This window comes from Pelophylax lessonae (assembly GCF_965119305.1).
Source record: "Pelophylax lessonae genome assembly, chromosome: 4".
In the NCBI taxonomy this organism is placed as follows: domain Eukaryota; kingdom Metazoa; phylum Chordata; class Amphibia; order Anura; family Ranidae; genus Pelophylax; species Pelophylax lessonae.
The window spans coordinates 485,351,709-485,367,266 of record NC_138771.1 but is presented as its reverse complement, the minus strand read 5'-3'; the positions used below and the strand labels follow the sequence as shown (position 1 = coordinate 485,367,266).

The window sequence follows — 15,558 nt, the reverse complement described above, 5'->3', positions numbered from 1 at the left end:
ATTATTAATATTATAATTTTATAAAGCTCTGAAATATTCTATAGGGCTTTACAGAGAACGCTAATCAATTCACATCAGTCTCTTCACCAGAGACACCTATGCTCTATTATCCCGACACAGTCACAAGCAGTCTCTTCTCTTTTCAAATGATCATAGTCTATACCAATATCACTCTTGTACAACATGGAGGAAAGTCATGTGACTGGCCTGTAATCTCGCTCATAACAAGATATATTTAATTTTCTGTAGCGAGTATAATGAAATTTCTGCAATGACCATGAAATCAATCATCACATTCGCTGCAAATTAAATAGACCTTTAGATTTATATTATGAGGCATGTAGGGGTCTGACCATGGCTGGAGACTCACATTGCTCAGAGACTGATCTGCATTGTGAGAGCTGCAGAGCCGATATCGTTAAGGATAAAGTGAAAGCTGGCACACACACATCATAAAGAATAACGTGAAAGCCAGGCACACACTCCCAGTAAAGCCTATATCACACTTCCAATGCAGTCAGTACTGGAAAAGTGTCAGCAATAGGAATGCTACTATTGGCAGGAATAAAACTCACCTGCTTGTATGTGTATCACTGCCATAAATTCTGCATGTGACCATAGCAAAGTCTAATGAACCCAAAACTGTGTGAGAGAATGGAATGACGTGAGAGTCGTACTGACTACTGAACACAGTACAATGCTTATTTTCCCCAGAATTCACAAGTCAGTAGCAAAAATGTTAGGAGAGTAAAGGAACCAATAGAGGTTCCAGACCTACGCAAATTAAAATAAATTAGGGATTAATAAAACAAATCTCAAAATCAGATAAATTACAATAAGGAGCTGCGCAGTTTAGAGTGTATTACACCTGCATACACCACCCTTCTCGAGCTATGTCGTTTACGGTCAGGTGGAGCACTAACCGGCGTTCCCAATACTTTACACGCTGATCTTTGTCTTCCTATATGTAAAAGCAATACAACTGTTTTAAAATAAATGATTTAAAATTCTTCACCTTTATATGGCGTCATTGGAGTTTTGAATACATTATTTATCTACACATTAATCAGATGGCAGCAGTGACTTGGATTTCATCTATGTGACCTTATGTGTGATTCCTTGGGATTTCCCCCCTTATGTGCACTTTGATTCCCTGTAATAGGGGTCAAATAAGTCTGAAGGGTGTGTAGTGTGTCCACATGCTGGTGGAGAGGAGACTTTCCTATACTTACAAAAGAACGATATTTGCACCTGGGATATATTATGGACTAGGGCTGAAACAACTAATCGATTAATCGACTACTAATCGATTATTAAAATAGTTGTCAACTATTTTCGCAATCGATTAATCGGTCAGCCGATTAGTTGTCCTGCATACAGAATGCATTATTTGTCTACATATCAGAAAATACAGTGCAACGCACATACAGCTTAGTACACGGTCCATATATGTCAGTAGATGGCAGAGAACTTGTGAATGTGTGAGGAGCAATGCCTCATGGGAAATGTAATCCCGGGCAAGAGAAGGAACAAGTAATTCTAAAGGCAGAGGTTTTTTTTTTGTTACCTCGCTATATACCTTGCTTACAATCACTTTAAGGGCTCTGCGCAGGGAAGATCAGCATCTGAACCCAGAGAAGGTGGAGGCTGATAGACTAGAGGTGATATAAGGCATTTCAATTACATTTAGAGTAAAAGTTTACTACTATACTAGTATTGTGCATTATATTTAAAATTATTGTATCCATGAAAAAAGTCTGAGCTACTTTAATATATAAATGTTATTCCCCCCCCTCCACCCTTCATATAGCTTCATGTTTGACTCCCAGTTAAAATATCCTGCATATCCGACTTCTGGGCATATTTTTTTTTATATACATACACATTGTATCACTGTAGAAATTATAATTATATTACAGTAGCGATTATCTGCTGTTTTTTTTTTTTTACTGCTACTTTTTTTACCCCATCATGACAGGTGATAAAAAAAGCATGCTGCTGCTACTAAATGTCTTATGCTGCCCATACATGTATTGGATTTTTGGACAAAAATATTTGCATCTATATTTATACAAAAATGATTTGTATATTTGTTGAATGGACGAGTGTTGTTTGAAAATTCCACTTGCATTTAACATTCAATTTTAAAATGAATATAACTCCTGAGCAAAAACCACATACACTATTTGAACATTTGTCCGTCCGGCACACGATCTTGGAGGTCACGTACGTGGTCATGCCCGGCGTGACCACGTGACCTCTGAGATCGTCATCGTATGCCAGACGTATATCAGTTCGGTATCGGGTGGGTGGGAGATGGAGCGGGTGAGAGACAGAGCAGTATTGAGTGGATGCCGAACAAAGCGGTATCACCCAGGTATCACTTACGGCAAGTGGGTGAGAGATACTGATCTGCCAGCAGATCTGCTAATGTGGAATTGCTTATATCTTTAATTTGTACATATGTGAGTGGCATATTCAATAACATTTGTAAACGGAATTATGCTATGTGACATAATTTTACCCTTACATGAGCAATATTTGGAATATAGGCAATATCGGCCAGTTCCAGGGGCCGATACAGATATATTGGCAAAAATCAATATCGGCCCTCGATATATCGGCCTTGCCGATAATCGGTCGATCCCTAATTTAAATCTTCAATAATACATATTTCTGTCTCCGAGTGGATTAAATATCCAACTATATAGCTGGATATTTATATTTACCACTGAATTTAGATATTCAAGAACATTAACTAAATTATACACCAGCTTTTTTTTTTGTTGAGGTTTTTATCCGATTAGTCGATTAATCGAAACAATAATCGGCCAACTAATTGATTATGAAAATAATGGTCAGTTGCAGCCCTATTATGGACTTCACAATTTTTATTCACTTTTTATAAATTTGGAGTCACTTATATGTACTTGTGTATTCACTGTGCTAATGTTTCTTTTTTAATTTATACCTATAGGAGCGCGGTTATCTTGGTTTTATTCAGAAAAGAAAAATGGTCAGGTTTAAATCCGTGCTAGGCATTTATGGAATACGACACACATTGGCAACCACAGCTCAGCTCCCGACACATTTAAACATCCACTAGCAGGGTCTTCAAACAACTGCCAAAGAGATTCTGTCATAAAAGGCCCTGTCATAAACAGTCTTTTTGACCTGAAAATGAACGTTCACTTTAAATCTTCAACTCTAATTCATAATCTCTAACTGTTATTGTAATTGAATTAGCAACATAAAAAGTGGTTACCTTAATGAACAAGATTATAACCAATCATTTAGACACAAAACATGCCTAACTTATAATGTCCGAAAGACTAATAGGGAAAAGAGAAATTTGCATAAGATCTACATCCTATCTGATATCTAACAAATCGTAATTTCATCCTGCTAAATAACATACTGTTTGTCAGATTGTGAAATCTTATCATATGGAAATATAGATGTCTTTAGGACAGTTGGCATTAAGGGTGTGTCTGCTGAGCATAATAAAATGCTCTTAAGCACACTTTCCTCACACCCTTCTTAACCTTTGGTTGGATGAAGTTAGCTTTATAACACACTCTCGAGGAATTAGTAGTAAAATTGTTGCATTTGGCATCTCTGAGCTCTCCTTTGACATTGAACATACCAAGACTACTGGGAGTCACATTTCGGAGGACAGTAACTCTGCTATATCAGATTAAACTTTGACGCTGCAAGTGAACTGATCTCAGCAAATATTTTTGCACTTTTAAACCCCTTTTATTTTTATTGCTGTTTATGTCTGTTTTGTAATATATTTTCTGAAAATATTTATTGTACTGTTTTTTTTTTTTTTTTTTTGTTTCTTTAAAATGTGTTAAACCAAATCTCTGAATGCTCTAATTTGAAATAAAAGAACTTTGTGAAGAACAATGATATAATGAATATAATGTACACATTCCTGTCTAGCCATGACAGCAAGTGATATAGACTTTGTTTTTTAAAGGTCAGAATTGCAATAGCAGATGCTATGAATGGTCCATGTTTCTAATAAAACATGTGGTTGTGGCTACTGTGTTTAAAGGGTTAACTACTCAGTTCAAGTGGAACTAAACCCTCCTGCAATCAAGGAAGCTGCCATCCTAGCCTGTGTTCAATATGCAGTTGCCATGGTGCTGCACATGTAACCAGTTATGACACCAGCCATTTGATGGCTTGACTTACCTCCCTCAGATTGATCCCCCCCCCTTTTTTTTTTTCTCCCTCCCGCTTTATCCCTTATGCTTGCTGCCCTTTTTTTTGTTAAGATTGATAACTGTATAAGTTGTACAAAAAATGTCGTATTAGATGGTTTTATTGAATATCATGTAATTAATTTATTATTTGGCTTTATATGTACCATTTTTGTTTATGTAATGCATATAATCCTGGATCCTGAGGAAGCCCCTGAATAGCGCGAAACACGTTAATCATTAGGCACATATATGCTATCTTTTGGATCTCACCAATATCGGGTTCATTATATGAATACTGGATCAGAATACTGTTGTACTGATCATAAGAAATGTGTTTTTAAACTTTCTATGTACTAATACATTTTTTAAAAATTTTATATTTGGATTTTCTATGTATTTTTGTTTACATCAGCACTAGGCACTTTAAATCCCCCACATTGTCCCTGCCCTTCTCTCTCATCTAAAAGCAGACGGGAACCTCCATTATTTAATTCATTTCGGAATAGTGCCATGAATCTTTTGCTTTAGCACTTCCCCTCCCTCTCATACTGGAACTAAACCCTCCTACACTCAAGGAAGCTGCCATCAATATGGAGCTGCCATGGTGCTGCACATGTAATCAGTTATGACACCATTTGATGGCTTGACAGTTTCATTGAGATGGCTTGACAGTTTCATTGAGAGCACAAGCAACTGTTAAAGTTATAATTCCCGGCATGGCTTGAATGTACAGTAAATGGCAAACAGTAAAAATCAGTGGGTTTAGTTCAGCTTTATCCTGGCTAAGTGACAACCATTCTCAGTCTGCTAGTGCTTTATTGTCCCACAAGCTGAAAAATATCTGTGCAGGGTGAGGCTAAGGGTATAAATGTCACACTGCAGAATGTAAGTAGCCAGCAAGAGAGTGAAACCTAAAAGCAGATGAGTGTTTCATCCACCCTGCCGTGTGCTCCATATTGATCCAGTCACTGTTATACTTTAAAGCTGAACGCCAGGCAGATGTAAAAGACACAAATTAATGCAGCTCTGTAATCATTAATACATTAAAAAATGTATTTTTTGAATACAAGCAGTGTAGGTATCTAAAGTTGACTTGATATCAGCCCTTATAGCCCCTGTACAGCAGAGCTGGAGTGTGAGAGGAAGAAGCAGTGCAAAGAACCAATCAGTTTATATGCAGAGAACAAGCATGTTGATATGGGGAGAAAGCAGAGCAACAGAGAAATGATCTTATCACTGTGCTGATTTCCATTTTCATTGACTGTCACAGGCTGGGGGTGTGTCCAAGGCAACCCACAAGAGGGATGCTAGCCATCAGAATGAGGACATCTAGAGACGGAAAATACTGCAGGGGAAATATTTGAAGTATAGCTGAATATTGCAGCAAAAAATTATTTATTATTTTTAGGGGCTATTCAATTGCATTTTTTTTTTGCTGGAGTTCTGCTTTAATGACAATCTGATGGCTGATTTGAAATTCAATTCACATTCATTTCATTCAGAATAATAATACAATTTGTCCATGAGCTCAGTTCCCAGGATGGATCATGGTTTCGTTAGTCGCATGCAGGTGCCCTGGCTCTTGGCCCAGCAGCTTCCGAATGGTGTGCTACAATTGCATGTCCACCCTTCTCCCATTATATGGATAGGATTTTGCGGTGTGACTCCTATTGGTAAGCTCCATGGAAGTTGTTTTTCCTACAGAAATATTTAGAAGATTTTGTGATAATTTCCATCTCTCCTCCATTCTTGGAGATTTTTATCCCACCACCTCTGAGCGGGATGTCCGTCTGAGGGCCGTGAGGATGAAGACACAGGGGATGTATGAGAGGAATCGCAGTACAGAGGGGATCCCAATGTACAGATATCTGTGGAAACATGGAGGGCATTATATAACAGTAAGATACACCGCTTCCTGCCATAATAGATATGAGGATCCACTGATGGGTTCAGAGACATAAAAATGATAAACTGACCATATGTGTGTAGCACTGCCCCCATAGGGACTGCTGGATACCTACTCTGCGGGTTCCCCCGGTTACCAACACATGGCTATAAGTAGATACAGTTCCTAAATCCCTCCTTGCTCCTGTTGGCTCTTTACAGAAATAAACAGTCTAGGGGTGTTGGTTTTTTGTTGTTTATTTTGTAATTGGGATAGGAGAAGGGAATAGTGGGATACTCCAACTGAACTATTCACATAGATGAGGACTTCTATCTTCAGAACTTCTCTAGTTATCAGGAGCAGCCAGGCTGTTAATCCACACTGCCACAGGTGTAGATGGGGTTGAGTCTCTTGCTCTCTTTACTCTCTGACAAGAAAACTTGGTGATTGATATCTTATCTTCAGGACACTCACCAGCATTCTCTTTCAGCTGACACTTGTCCACTGTCTATTCTAGGAGCAGGGGTGGCCCCCCTCAGGTCAGGCCCCTTGACATGAGATTCTGTACTCACTGTACTGCATAGACAGATCCTCCAGTGTCTCCCTTCTCAGTCAGCTCCTCTGGACCTCTGGGTTCAGATTCTCACTGCTACTCTCCAGTCCCTCAGGACGACTCCCTTAGGCCACATAGCACCTCTACAGAGGAAGACTCCGCTCCCCAATGAAAGGCCTCCAGCACATGTGCTCCAGGCTTTTATACAGTATCCAAAAATGCACCGAGGCGCCCTGCCCTCTGCCAATCATCAGGACTGTATCAAAAGCCTATGCACCCATTCGTCAGGTTTCCTCCCACTGTCCAACATGCCTCCCTATTGGACCAGTGTGAAACACCCTCTAGACTGAATGAATTGCATGCTGAGCACAATGAGCAGACCTCACTAACAGATCCTGCTCTCTAGTAGGCAGAGAACAATATAGATTTACATGCAACTCTTCTGGTAAGCAGACAGAACTCAAACTATACTTTCTCACTAGCACCTACCTAGGAGGGTGCTACATGTAATACTTGCAGTTGAGGGCGCCATGATGCAGGCCACTGTTATCAGCATCAAGGAGCAAGCTATGACCTCTGTGAATGCCTATGCACTGCATATGATATGGATTTCCCAGAGATACCAAGAAGGGATTTGATTGGTGGTAGCTAGATGGGGTTGCCAACCAATCAACCTTTAAAATGTAAAAACCTTGCCTAAGACCAGACACCACAAGATGTCTGTTAACCATTAACATCTGTTTAGGCAGAAAATAATCCTTTGTGTGCCCCTCTGAATCTAGTTTCATTTTATTTCAAGGGGTGCAACTTTAGAGTTACCCCTCACCAAGTGCCATCCCACATGCCAACGATTGCCCACTGAAACACTATCATTGGACATGGAGATGACAGCTGGTCAGGCATAGCCCTGAAGTCCAGGAATGTCAGGGCCCTAGTCCATCCATTAGTGTGTCAGTGTGGGACACAGGAATAATGCAATCTGTGCAACAAATATAAATTCACATTTAGACAGTGAAAGTTGATGGATGCCAGGGAGCACAAAATGCAGCATATTGTCACATGGAAGGTGTCACTTGGGCCAGCACAGTTGCTTTGTGGCTAGCATTTCTGCAATGCAACACTATGGTAATTGGTTTGAATGCCAATCACAATGCTACCTGCATGGAGTTTGCATGTTCTTTCTGGGTACACTGATTTCCTTTCACATTCCGAAGACACAGTGGTAGGTTTATTATTCCCTGTCTAAATTGGTCCTAATCAGCAGCATATCTTCCATGCAATGTGTGTGGTGTACATGGGCCCCAAGGGGGTTTGCCCCTCTGTCTCTGCTGCAGATACACTTGTCACAGGCAGCTGCAGCAGAAATACTGTTTGTTTATGCCAATGAGTGGAATGGTGCTAAAGGCTGGTGTAGGAGTAGGGGCAGGGGGCAGGCCTCTGTAGCAGAGCTGTAATTGGCTGTGATATAATAGCCCCATCTACTAAACCAAGGAAGAGGAGGAGGAGGAGTAGAAGATCCAGAGCCATAGTACATCCTGGGTACTGTTCAATGAGAAGAACAGAGGTAAGCTGTGTTTGACTGTACTGAGTCAGAGGGCCACTTTCTACTGCCCTCTGCAACCTGCGCCACTATTGACCTCTGAACTCTGCATCATTTACTTCTGACCCCTAATTCTTCATCACTGAACTTCGACCCCAGATCTCTATATTAAGCGACACAAGGTTCAGAGATCAGCAGTGACACAGAGGACAGTAATAATTGACACAGACTTCAGCGGTCAGTAGAAATTGATGTAGAGTTCAGAGGTTAGTAGTAAGTGATGGAGAGTTTAGAGGTCAGTAGTAACTCAGAGGTCAGTAGTAAGTGACACAGAATTAAGAGGTCAGTAGTAACTAATGCAGAGTTCAGTAGTGATGCAGAGGCCAGTAGTTAGTGATGCAGAGTTCAGGGGTCAGTAGAGATGCAAAGGTCATTAGTAAGTGATGCAGAGTTCAGGGGTCAGTAGTATGTGATGGAGAATTTAAAGGGCCAATAGTGGTGCAAAGGTCAGTAGTAAGTAAAGCAGAGTTCAGGGGTCAGTAGTAAGTGATAAAGAATTTAGAGGTCAATAGTGGTGCAAAGGGGAGTAATAAGTGATCCAGAGTTCAGGAGTCAGTAGTAGGTGATGCAGAGTTCACGGGTCAGTAGTGGTGCAAAGATCATTAGTAAGTAAAGCAAAGTTCAAGGGTCCGTAGTAAGTGATGGAGAATTTAGAGGTCAGTAGTGGTGCAAAGGGCAATAATAAATGATGCAGAGTTCAGTGGTCAGTAGTAAGCGATGCAGAGTTCAGGGGTCAGTAGTAAGTGATGCAGAGTTCAGTGGTCAGTAGTAAGTGATGCAGAGTTCAGTGGTCAGTAGTAAGTGATGCAGAGTTCAGGGGTCAGTAGTAAGTGATGCAGAGTTCAGTGGTCAGTAGTAAGTGATGCAGAGTTCAGGGGTCAGTAGTAAGTGATGCAGAGTTCAGGGGTCAGTAAAGATGGAAAGGTCAGTAGTATATGATGCAGAGTTCAGGAGTCAGTATGTAAATAGGCCACTTTTTACTGACCCCGAACAGGTGCTCCAACATCTAATATTGGGCCCTGGACCCACCAATGTACCTCCACAAACACTGTGCTGTATATTCACGATTTAACAAACGCTGCCTCATTCTTTACTATGTAAGATAACTCAGACTTTATCTACACTCTTTGAGCCACTCCCAATATTCAACACAATTAGAAGCATGCCTACTGTTTGCCACAGTGCGCTGTGCGCACCACATTTTCTTGTTTGCAGGCTAGAGGGCCCAATATATATTCTGGCACATAGGCCTACTGCTTTCAGAAAACACCCCTTTCCCTTGTCTGTATGCATGTGAGGTAGAAATCTGAGGTTATAAGCTCTTTGAGAGAAGGCACTGATGTGAACATACTTTACATATAATGTACTACATTATTGTCGGCACTCTATAAATACCTGCAATAAATAAATACCTGTAGGCATCAGAATCATACATCCGGCATGCCCCAGGCTCACCACAGTTATTAGTTCCCCATTTTATACAGGTTGAGTCTATGGCGGCTCCGTAGTATATCGGGGAGGGGATCCCACCTGTAACAGGAGGACAATAACATTTCTTATCAAAGCAAAATTGTTAAATTTGTACTTTAGAGACAGAGGATCACCTCCCACAGATAGGGGTCTTAGCTGCAAATTGGAAATAAAATTAGGTTTCCTGTACAAAGCATTTTTTTCCCACTTGTGAGGTTGCTTTTTTATTGCCCACCCAAAGAAGGGCATACAGTTACTCAGGGTTGTACACATGCTAAAATTAAACAGGATGTTGCCACAGCCAAATGCAACCCAGTTAAATGTATGGGGCTGAGCTGCAACTGTCCTGCGAACATGTGCAATGAACATGGTTTCAGCACAGTGGTTTGGCATTTACAGAGTTTCACCACCAAATTTGTATTTTTTTTTCATATACCCGTATGCTTTAATTGTGCTTACAATGGCACTGCTTTATACATGAGTAATGGACGCATAAAAAAAATCTCAGTTTTGTAACTATTCAAAAATGTGAACTAATGCTAGAATAACAGCCTGACGGGCTGACACAGGAAACTGCAGAGATGCAGGTTTAGAGTAATAGTGTAACTATCTAGCTGCAGAGAATGGCAACTTTGCCTGGATCCCATTGCTGGCCAAACAGAATAAGAAATCCTTTGGCAGGTCCCATATACTGTATGTATTTGAGCGAGGTGTGTTCAGCTACCAACCTAGAGTTCAGCTTATGAATGATAAAACCTGTTAGCAACCCCTTGATTATCCCTTGACAAACAGGCCTATCTATCCTATCCACACTGCATCCTTACCGATCGCGCGTGCAGCTAAGAGGTGGAGTCCAAGACCAAAAGACTTTTCCTCAGGGGTGAGACTCCTGGGACAGAACAGAAAATAGCATCAACAGAAACAACTGCACAAAACAACCATATTGACACAATAATAGAAGCTGCAGAACATCAGCTCGTTTTCATCTATATAAAGCTGCTCCACAGTGCTCGCAGCTACTAAGGTCACTGAGAGTTTTGCTTTATTTACTGGATCAGATTGAATGCATACTATATATTATATTTTGTATATGTTAGATCTATAAGTTGTACATATATATGTTAGATATACAGTATATAATAATTTTACTGGGCGACTCCAACTTTTTGTTTTGGAGGCTTTGTAATATTTTATTTTCTGTATTTATAGAGAAACTCCAGCCTTACCTTCAGTCTTGAAAAGTTGTACAGGCGCATCTCCTGTCCTGACATTGCTTATTCTGAATTCACTGCACACTGTGAGCTTCTGACAATGTGCATCAGAAGCCACAGCAGCTCAGACACAACCTGCCTAATTCTTGACAACATCTTCCAGCACTCTTCTCCCCAGCCTGACTTCCCCAGACTCCAGTTTAAGGAATGTCCTTGTGGTATTTTATTGTTTTTATTTTATTGTTTAAGTTTCCCTCTACTACTGTTCATCAAAACAACCGTAGAGGGAAACTTAAACATAGGGTACTTGGTAGTTAGCAATTAGAGGACAATATTTTCTAGAAGTAGTAGCTAGTGCTGGAAAGTCCAAGGCCCCACAGCTGAAGACCATGGGGCAAGTCTTTTTGGTATCTGGTTACCTTGCAGTAACACACAACTTCTGGTACCCAGTGCAGCTTCAAGCACACCACCCACAAGAATCAGTCACAGGGATCAATTTAAAGTCACTACTCACAAGTCCCCAGGGCAGCTTCCTCCAGACACTGTCTAGCGAGTGAGATGGCACCTATCTGGACCAGATCCCGTGTGTTTCTGTAATCAGCTCTAAGCAAAGTCCTTCCAGGCCCCCAGCTCTGGGACTGCCGAGGCCTCTAGGGCAGCTGTATAGTTTATTGGCTGCCTGAGAGCATCAGCCTCTTTGTCTCTGTAACCCTCCTGGGAAGAAGGAACCCTGGTCTCCAGTGTCTCAGACTATTTATCTCCAATCTCTCTCCCTACTGGACACTCCTCTCCTGGGATTGGCTAAACCTGATAAATATTTAGGCCGGTTATTTTAAATCTCCCAACCTATGCTCTGGAATATTCTTTCAGAGGCAGAGGGAAGCAATCAAACTCCCAACCTATAAGACCCTGAACAAGCCAGAATAAACAATTACTGCTCCATTGATTACAGAAGGAGCAAAACCTAAATTTGCCTAGCAGCCTACACTAGGGAGTTGCTACAAAAATAGAACTTCAGCTTTAAAAATATATATATTTTAGGATTTAAATGGCCTAAGGTAACAATATTTATTCTGTATTTTTTCAGAACTCTGCCCCTGGTAGGGTCACTGACCGCTCAGAGTATGTGGAGGACACATGTTGGTTAGAGCTGGTGGAGTGACATCCCCAATGCAGTGACTTGGCGGTCTTTTCAGCAATTTGCCTCCCAGCTTTCTAAATCCCCAAGAGAAGATCCTAGCTTTATTACTTGCCTGTCTGTCACTCCTAGCCTGGATGCCCCAGAAAATAAGATTTTAACCCCTTTGTGACAACAAATAATAATAGCGAATAGTCACTATGTACACATAATGTAGGAAGAAGTAGGAAGGAGGCTGGGGTTCTGAGATATGAAATTCAAGGCCCAGTTCACCCAGAACAAATATTTCATTCTTGTGAGTTTCCAGGCCTGCACACCAGATGTACCCACTTTGGGCAGTTCCTACCATCAATGGCTTGAATTCCCAGGTCTCTACACCTGCTGTGCCCATTATGAGGGGAACCCACCATCCCTGAACTGCGTTCCTGGGTCTCTTCTGCTGTGCCCATTATGAAGGGTTCATAGGTGGGAAGGAACTGTACTTGGTCTTTGGTGAGACGATCTCACTTCTGGAGGATCTCACTTCTGAATACTCTACTCTTAAAGACCACAGGTAGGTCAGCCTACCAGCTTACCCCCTATAACCAAAGTCCTAATTTTTCATTAGCTGACCCACTGAGCAAATGGAAAGGTTGTTAGCTCAGCACACGTTACCTTATGAGCACCATGTATCCCGGCATGGCCCCCAGGGAATAAATGAAACAGCAGACCAGGTTGAGGATCATGAAGTATAGCAGCATAGTGTTACATTTTTCCTCCCGAGGACACTGGCCCAGTATGGCGGTGCTGTTCGGGGACAGGACACAGCTGCAGTTGTGAAAAACCTGCAGAAAGGTGACCAGAGTCACATTACAAATCCACAGGAACATCATTTTATATCAAAGATGTAGAAAACAAAATCACCACAGACAAAATACTCAGCAAATTAAAGTACTAATGAATTTTAGTTCTTTCAGTTATGGAGGCTCGGCATCACATACAGGCATTACCTAGGGTGGTCTGCATGCAAATACAGCTTGCCTAACACCCATTCCTCAAGACTGACACCAACTCACCAAAGGGCATTTTGATATTTTCATATCTCCTCCCAAGAGCCAACCCACTGCTTTTATCTCTTCTGTGAACTCTTAGTGCCGGTTCACATTTATGCGATCACAGAGATCGCATGTAATTCGGAGCGCACTGCTCCTAAAGTTACATGCGATGTCTGTCCGGTGCAAATTCAGCCAAACAGATTGTATGGCTGAATTCACACCGCAATTGCACTGAACACGCACAGGACCCTTTTTTTGGTCCGCAGCAGAATCGCATGGTGGTTCACACTAGTGCGATCCGATTCTGTGCGAACTCTCAGATCGCACTGCGATATGCGCTCTGATCTGGGGGTGTCGTTAACTTTGAATTGACACCCCCAGCGTATCGCATATGGCAGTGTGAACTGCCTGTGCTGCGGATGCGATGTGGGAACACACTGTATATTTGCAGCTTTCCCGCATCGCATAAATGTGAACCGGCACTTAACCGTTTGCCGACCGACGCAAGTACATATACTGCGGCGGTCAGCCCCGTGCAGGCAAATTGACGTACCGGTACGTCACTCGCCTGCGAGCCAATAGGGGGCGAGCGCGCGCCGCCGCTCGCTCACTGGGATCCCTGCGCGTGTGACCGGCGGACCCGATGTCCGCTGGTCACTTGCGATCGTCAGTTACAGAGGGAGAAAGGCAGATGGCTAATGTAAACAAAGCCGCCTGTCATTCTCCCTTGTGCAACAGCAGAGATCATACGGTCCTGCTATGTAGGATCGTAGATCTCTGCTGTTACATGAAAGGCCACATCCCTGCACAGTAAGAAACACGCCCCTAGGGACACATTTAACCCTCCTTCTCCAATAAAGTTAACCCCTTCCCTGCCAGTGTCATTTTTGCAGTAACAGTGCATATGTATAGCACTGATTACTGTAGTAATGTCAGTGGTACCCCCAAAATTGTCAAAAATGTCAGTCAAGGGTCCGATCTGTCCGCCGCAATGTCGCAGTCCCGTAAAAAAAAAATCGCAGATCGCCACCATTACTCGTTAAAAAAAAAACAATAAAAATGACAAAAATCTTTCCCTTAGTTGTAAACACAATAACTTTTGCGCAAACCAATCAAAATACGCTTATTGGGATTTTTTTTTTACCAAACATATGTATCAGAAAACAAATTGGCCTAAAATGTAAAAAAAATTTGATTTTTACATTTTTTTTAGGGAATTTCATATAAAAAAATGTGAAAAATATTGTTATTTTTGCAAAATTGTCGCTATTTTTTTGTTTATAGCGCATGATCAAAAAATCGCACTGGTGATCAAATACCACCAAAAGAAAGCTCTGTTTGTGGAAACAAAAGGACGTCAATTTCATTTGGGTACAGCATCGCACGACCCCGCAATTGTCCGTTAAAGTCACGCAGTGCCGAATCGCAAAATACCCCCTGGTTAGGAAGGGGGTAAAATCTTCCGTGGCTTAAGTGGTTAAGAGGAGTACTGAGGATGGGAGCTTTGATATTTTTAGAATGCTATGCACAGCACCCTACTGGCCCTCCTATCAGCCATTATCTGCCTGTATTAAATAGAGAAGTACAGAGACTCAGTTGGTACATCACTGGGTTTAAAATGAGGTATATAATGAGGCATATAAAATATAATGAGGTATATATAGCAGAAATGTTTTATTTAAAAATTTTATTGGCCTGTTGATGAGGGGGGAAAGAGGAACCAGGGAGGACAAAATGTAAACAGATTACATTTCAGCTTTAAGGATGTAAACTATATGTCTTGTATTTTAGGTTTGTTTTCAATATTTTAAATAAAAATGGAATAAAAAATATTATACGTGTAAGATAACTTTTTACAAAATAACAGGAACTTCAATATAAGCTTTTACATAAATGGCATTTTATTTAACTCTTCTTGAAATAAAATTATAGTTCTGATGGTAAGAATGAATGGAGTGGTTACTACAGACTATAACATATGAAGCTAACCTGCCCCATTTTGGGATGCTATATTACAATTATTATTATCAGTACATACACAAACAAAATAGATAAAATTAAAAAAATATTTTTTCATACCCAGATTCAGAGTTGTGACACAGCTAAAATGTATACTGCCAACTCTACATTGAAAGTAGAAAAATAATTGATAACAAAATATTGGAAGTCTGAAATTATTCCTAAATGTAAAGAATTGTATGATACCCTCTCAAATTTAATTGCTTTATTCAAATTTCATTACTTTATTTCATTAAAGTTTTTATTAACTTTTTTCCATTTTCGGTTTATTTTTTTTTATCTGGGAAATTTTTTTTCTTTTTCAGTTTTTTAACTTTTTGTATTTCATGTTTAATTATTTATTTCATTTTTTATGATTAATCATTTTTATTTGATTTTTCATACATTTTTATCATTTTTAATAAAGTCATTTTAAATTATAAAAATTATTTTTA

At 40.6% G+C, this 15,558-nt stretch overlaps 1 protein-coding gene across 1 annotated transcript in view; it reads right to left on the bottom strand.

The window, feature by feature from the left end:
• Positions 1 to 5,639: 5,639 nt before the first annotated feature.
• LOC309553268 (solute carrier organic anion transporter family member 1A2-like) overlaps positions 5,640 to 15,558 on the bottom strand; it is a 67,154-nt gene continuing 57,235 nt past the window's right edge. Inside the window, exons 11-14 of the mRNA XM_082254269.1 lie at positions 12,726 to 12,895; positions 10,547 to 10,611; positions 9,665 to 9,782; positions 5,640 to 6,082 (exon numbers count right to left, since the gene is read on the bottom strand). Of these exons, the coding sequence (XP_082110395.1) occupies positions 5,974 to 6,082; positions 9,665 to 9,782; positions 10,547 to 10,611; positions 12,726 to 12,895 (462 nt within the window). The 3' untranslated portion in view covers positions 5,640 to 5,973. The remainder of the gene's footprint in view (positions 6,083 to 9,664; positions 9,783 to 10,546; positions 10,612 to 12,725; positions 12,896 to 15,558) is intronic.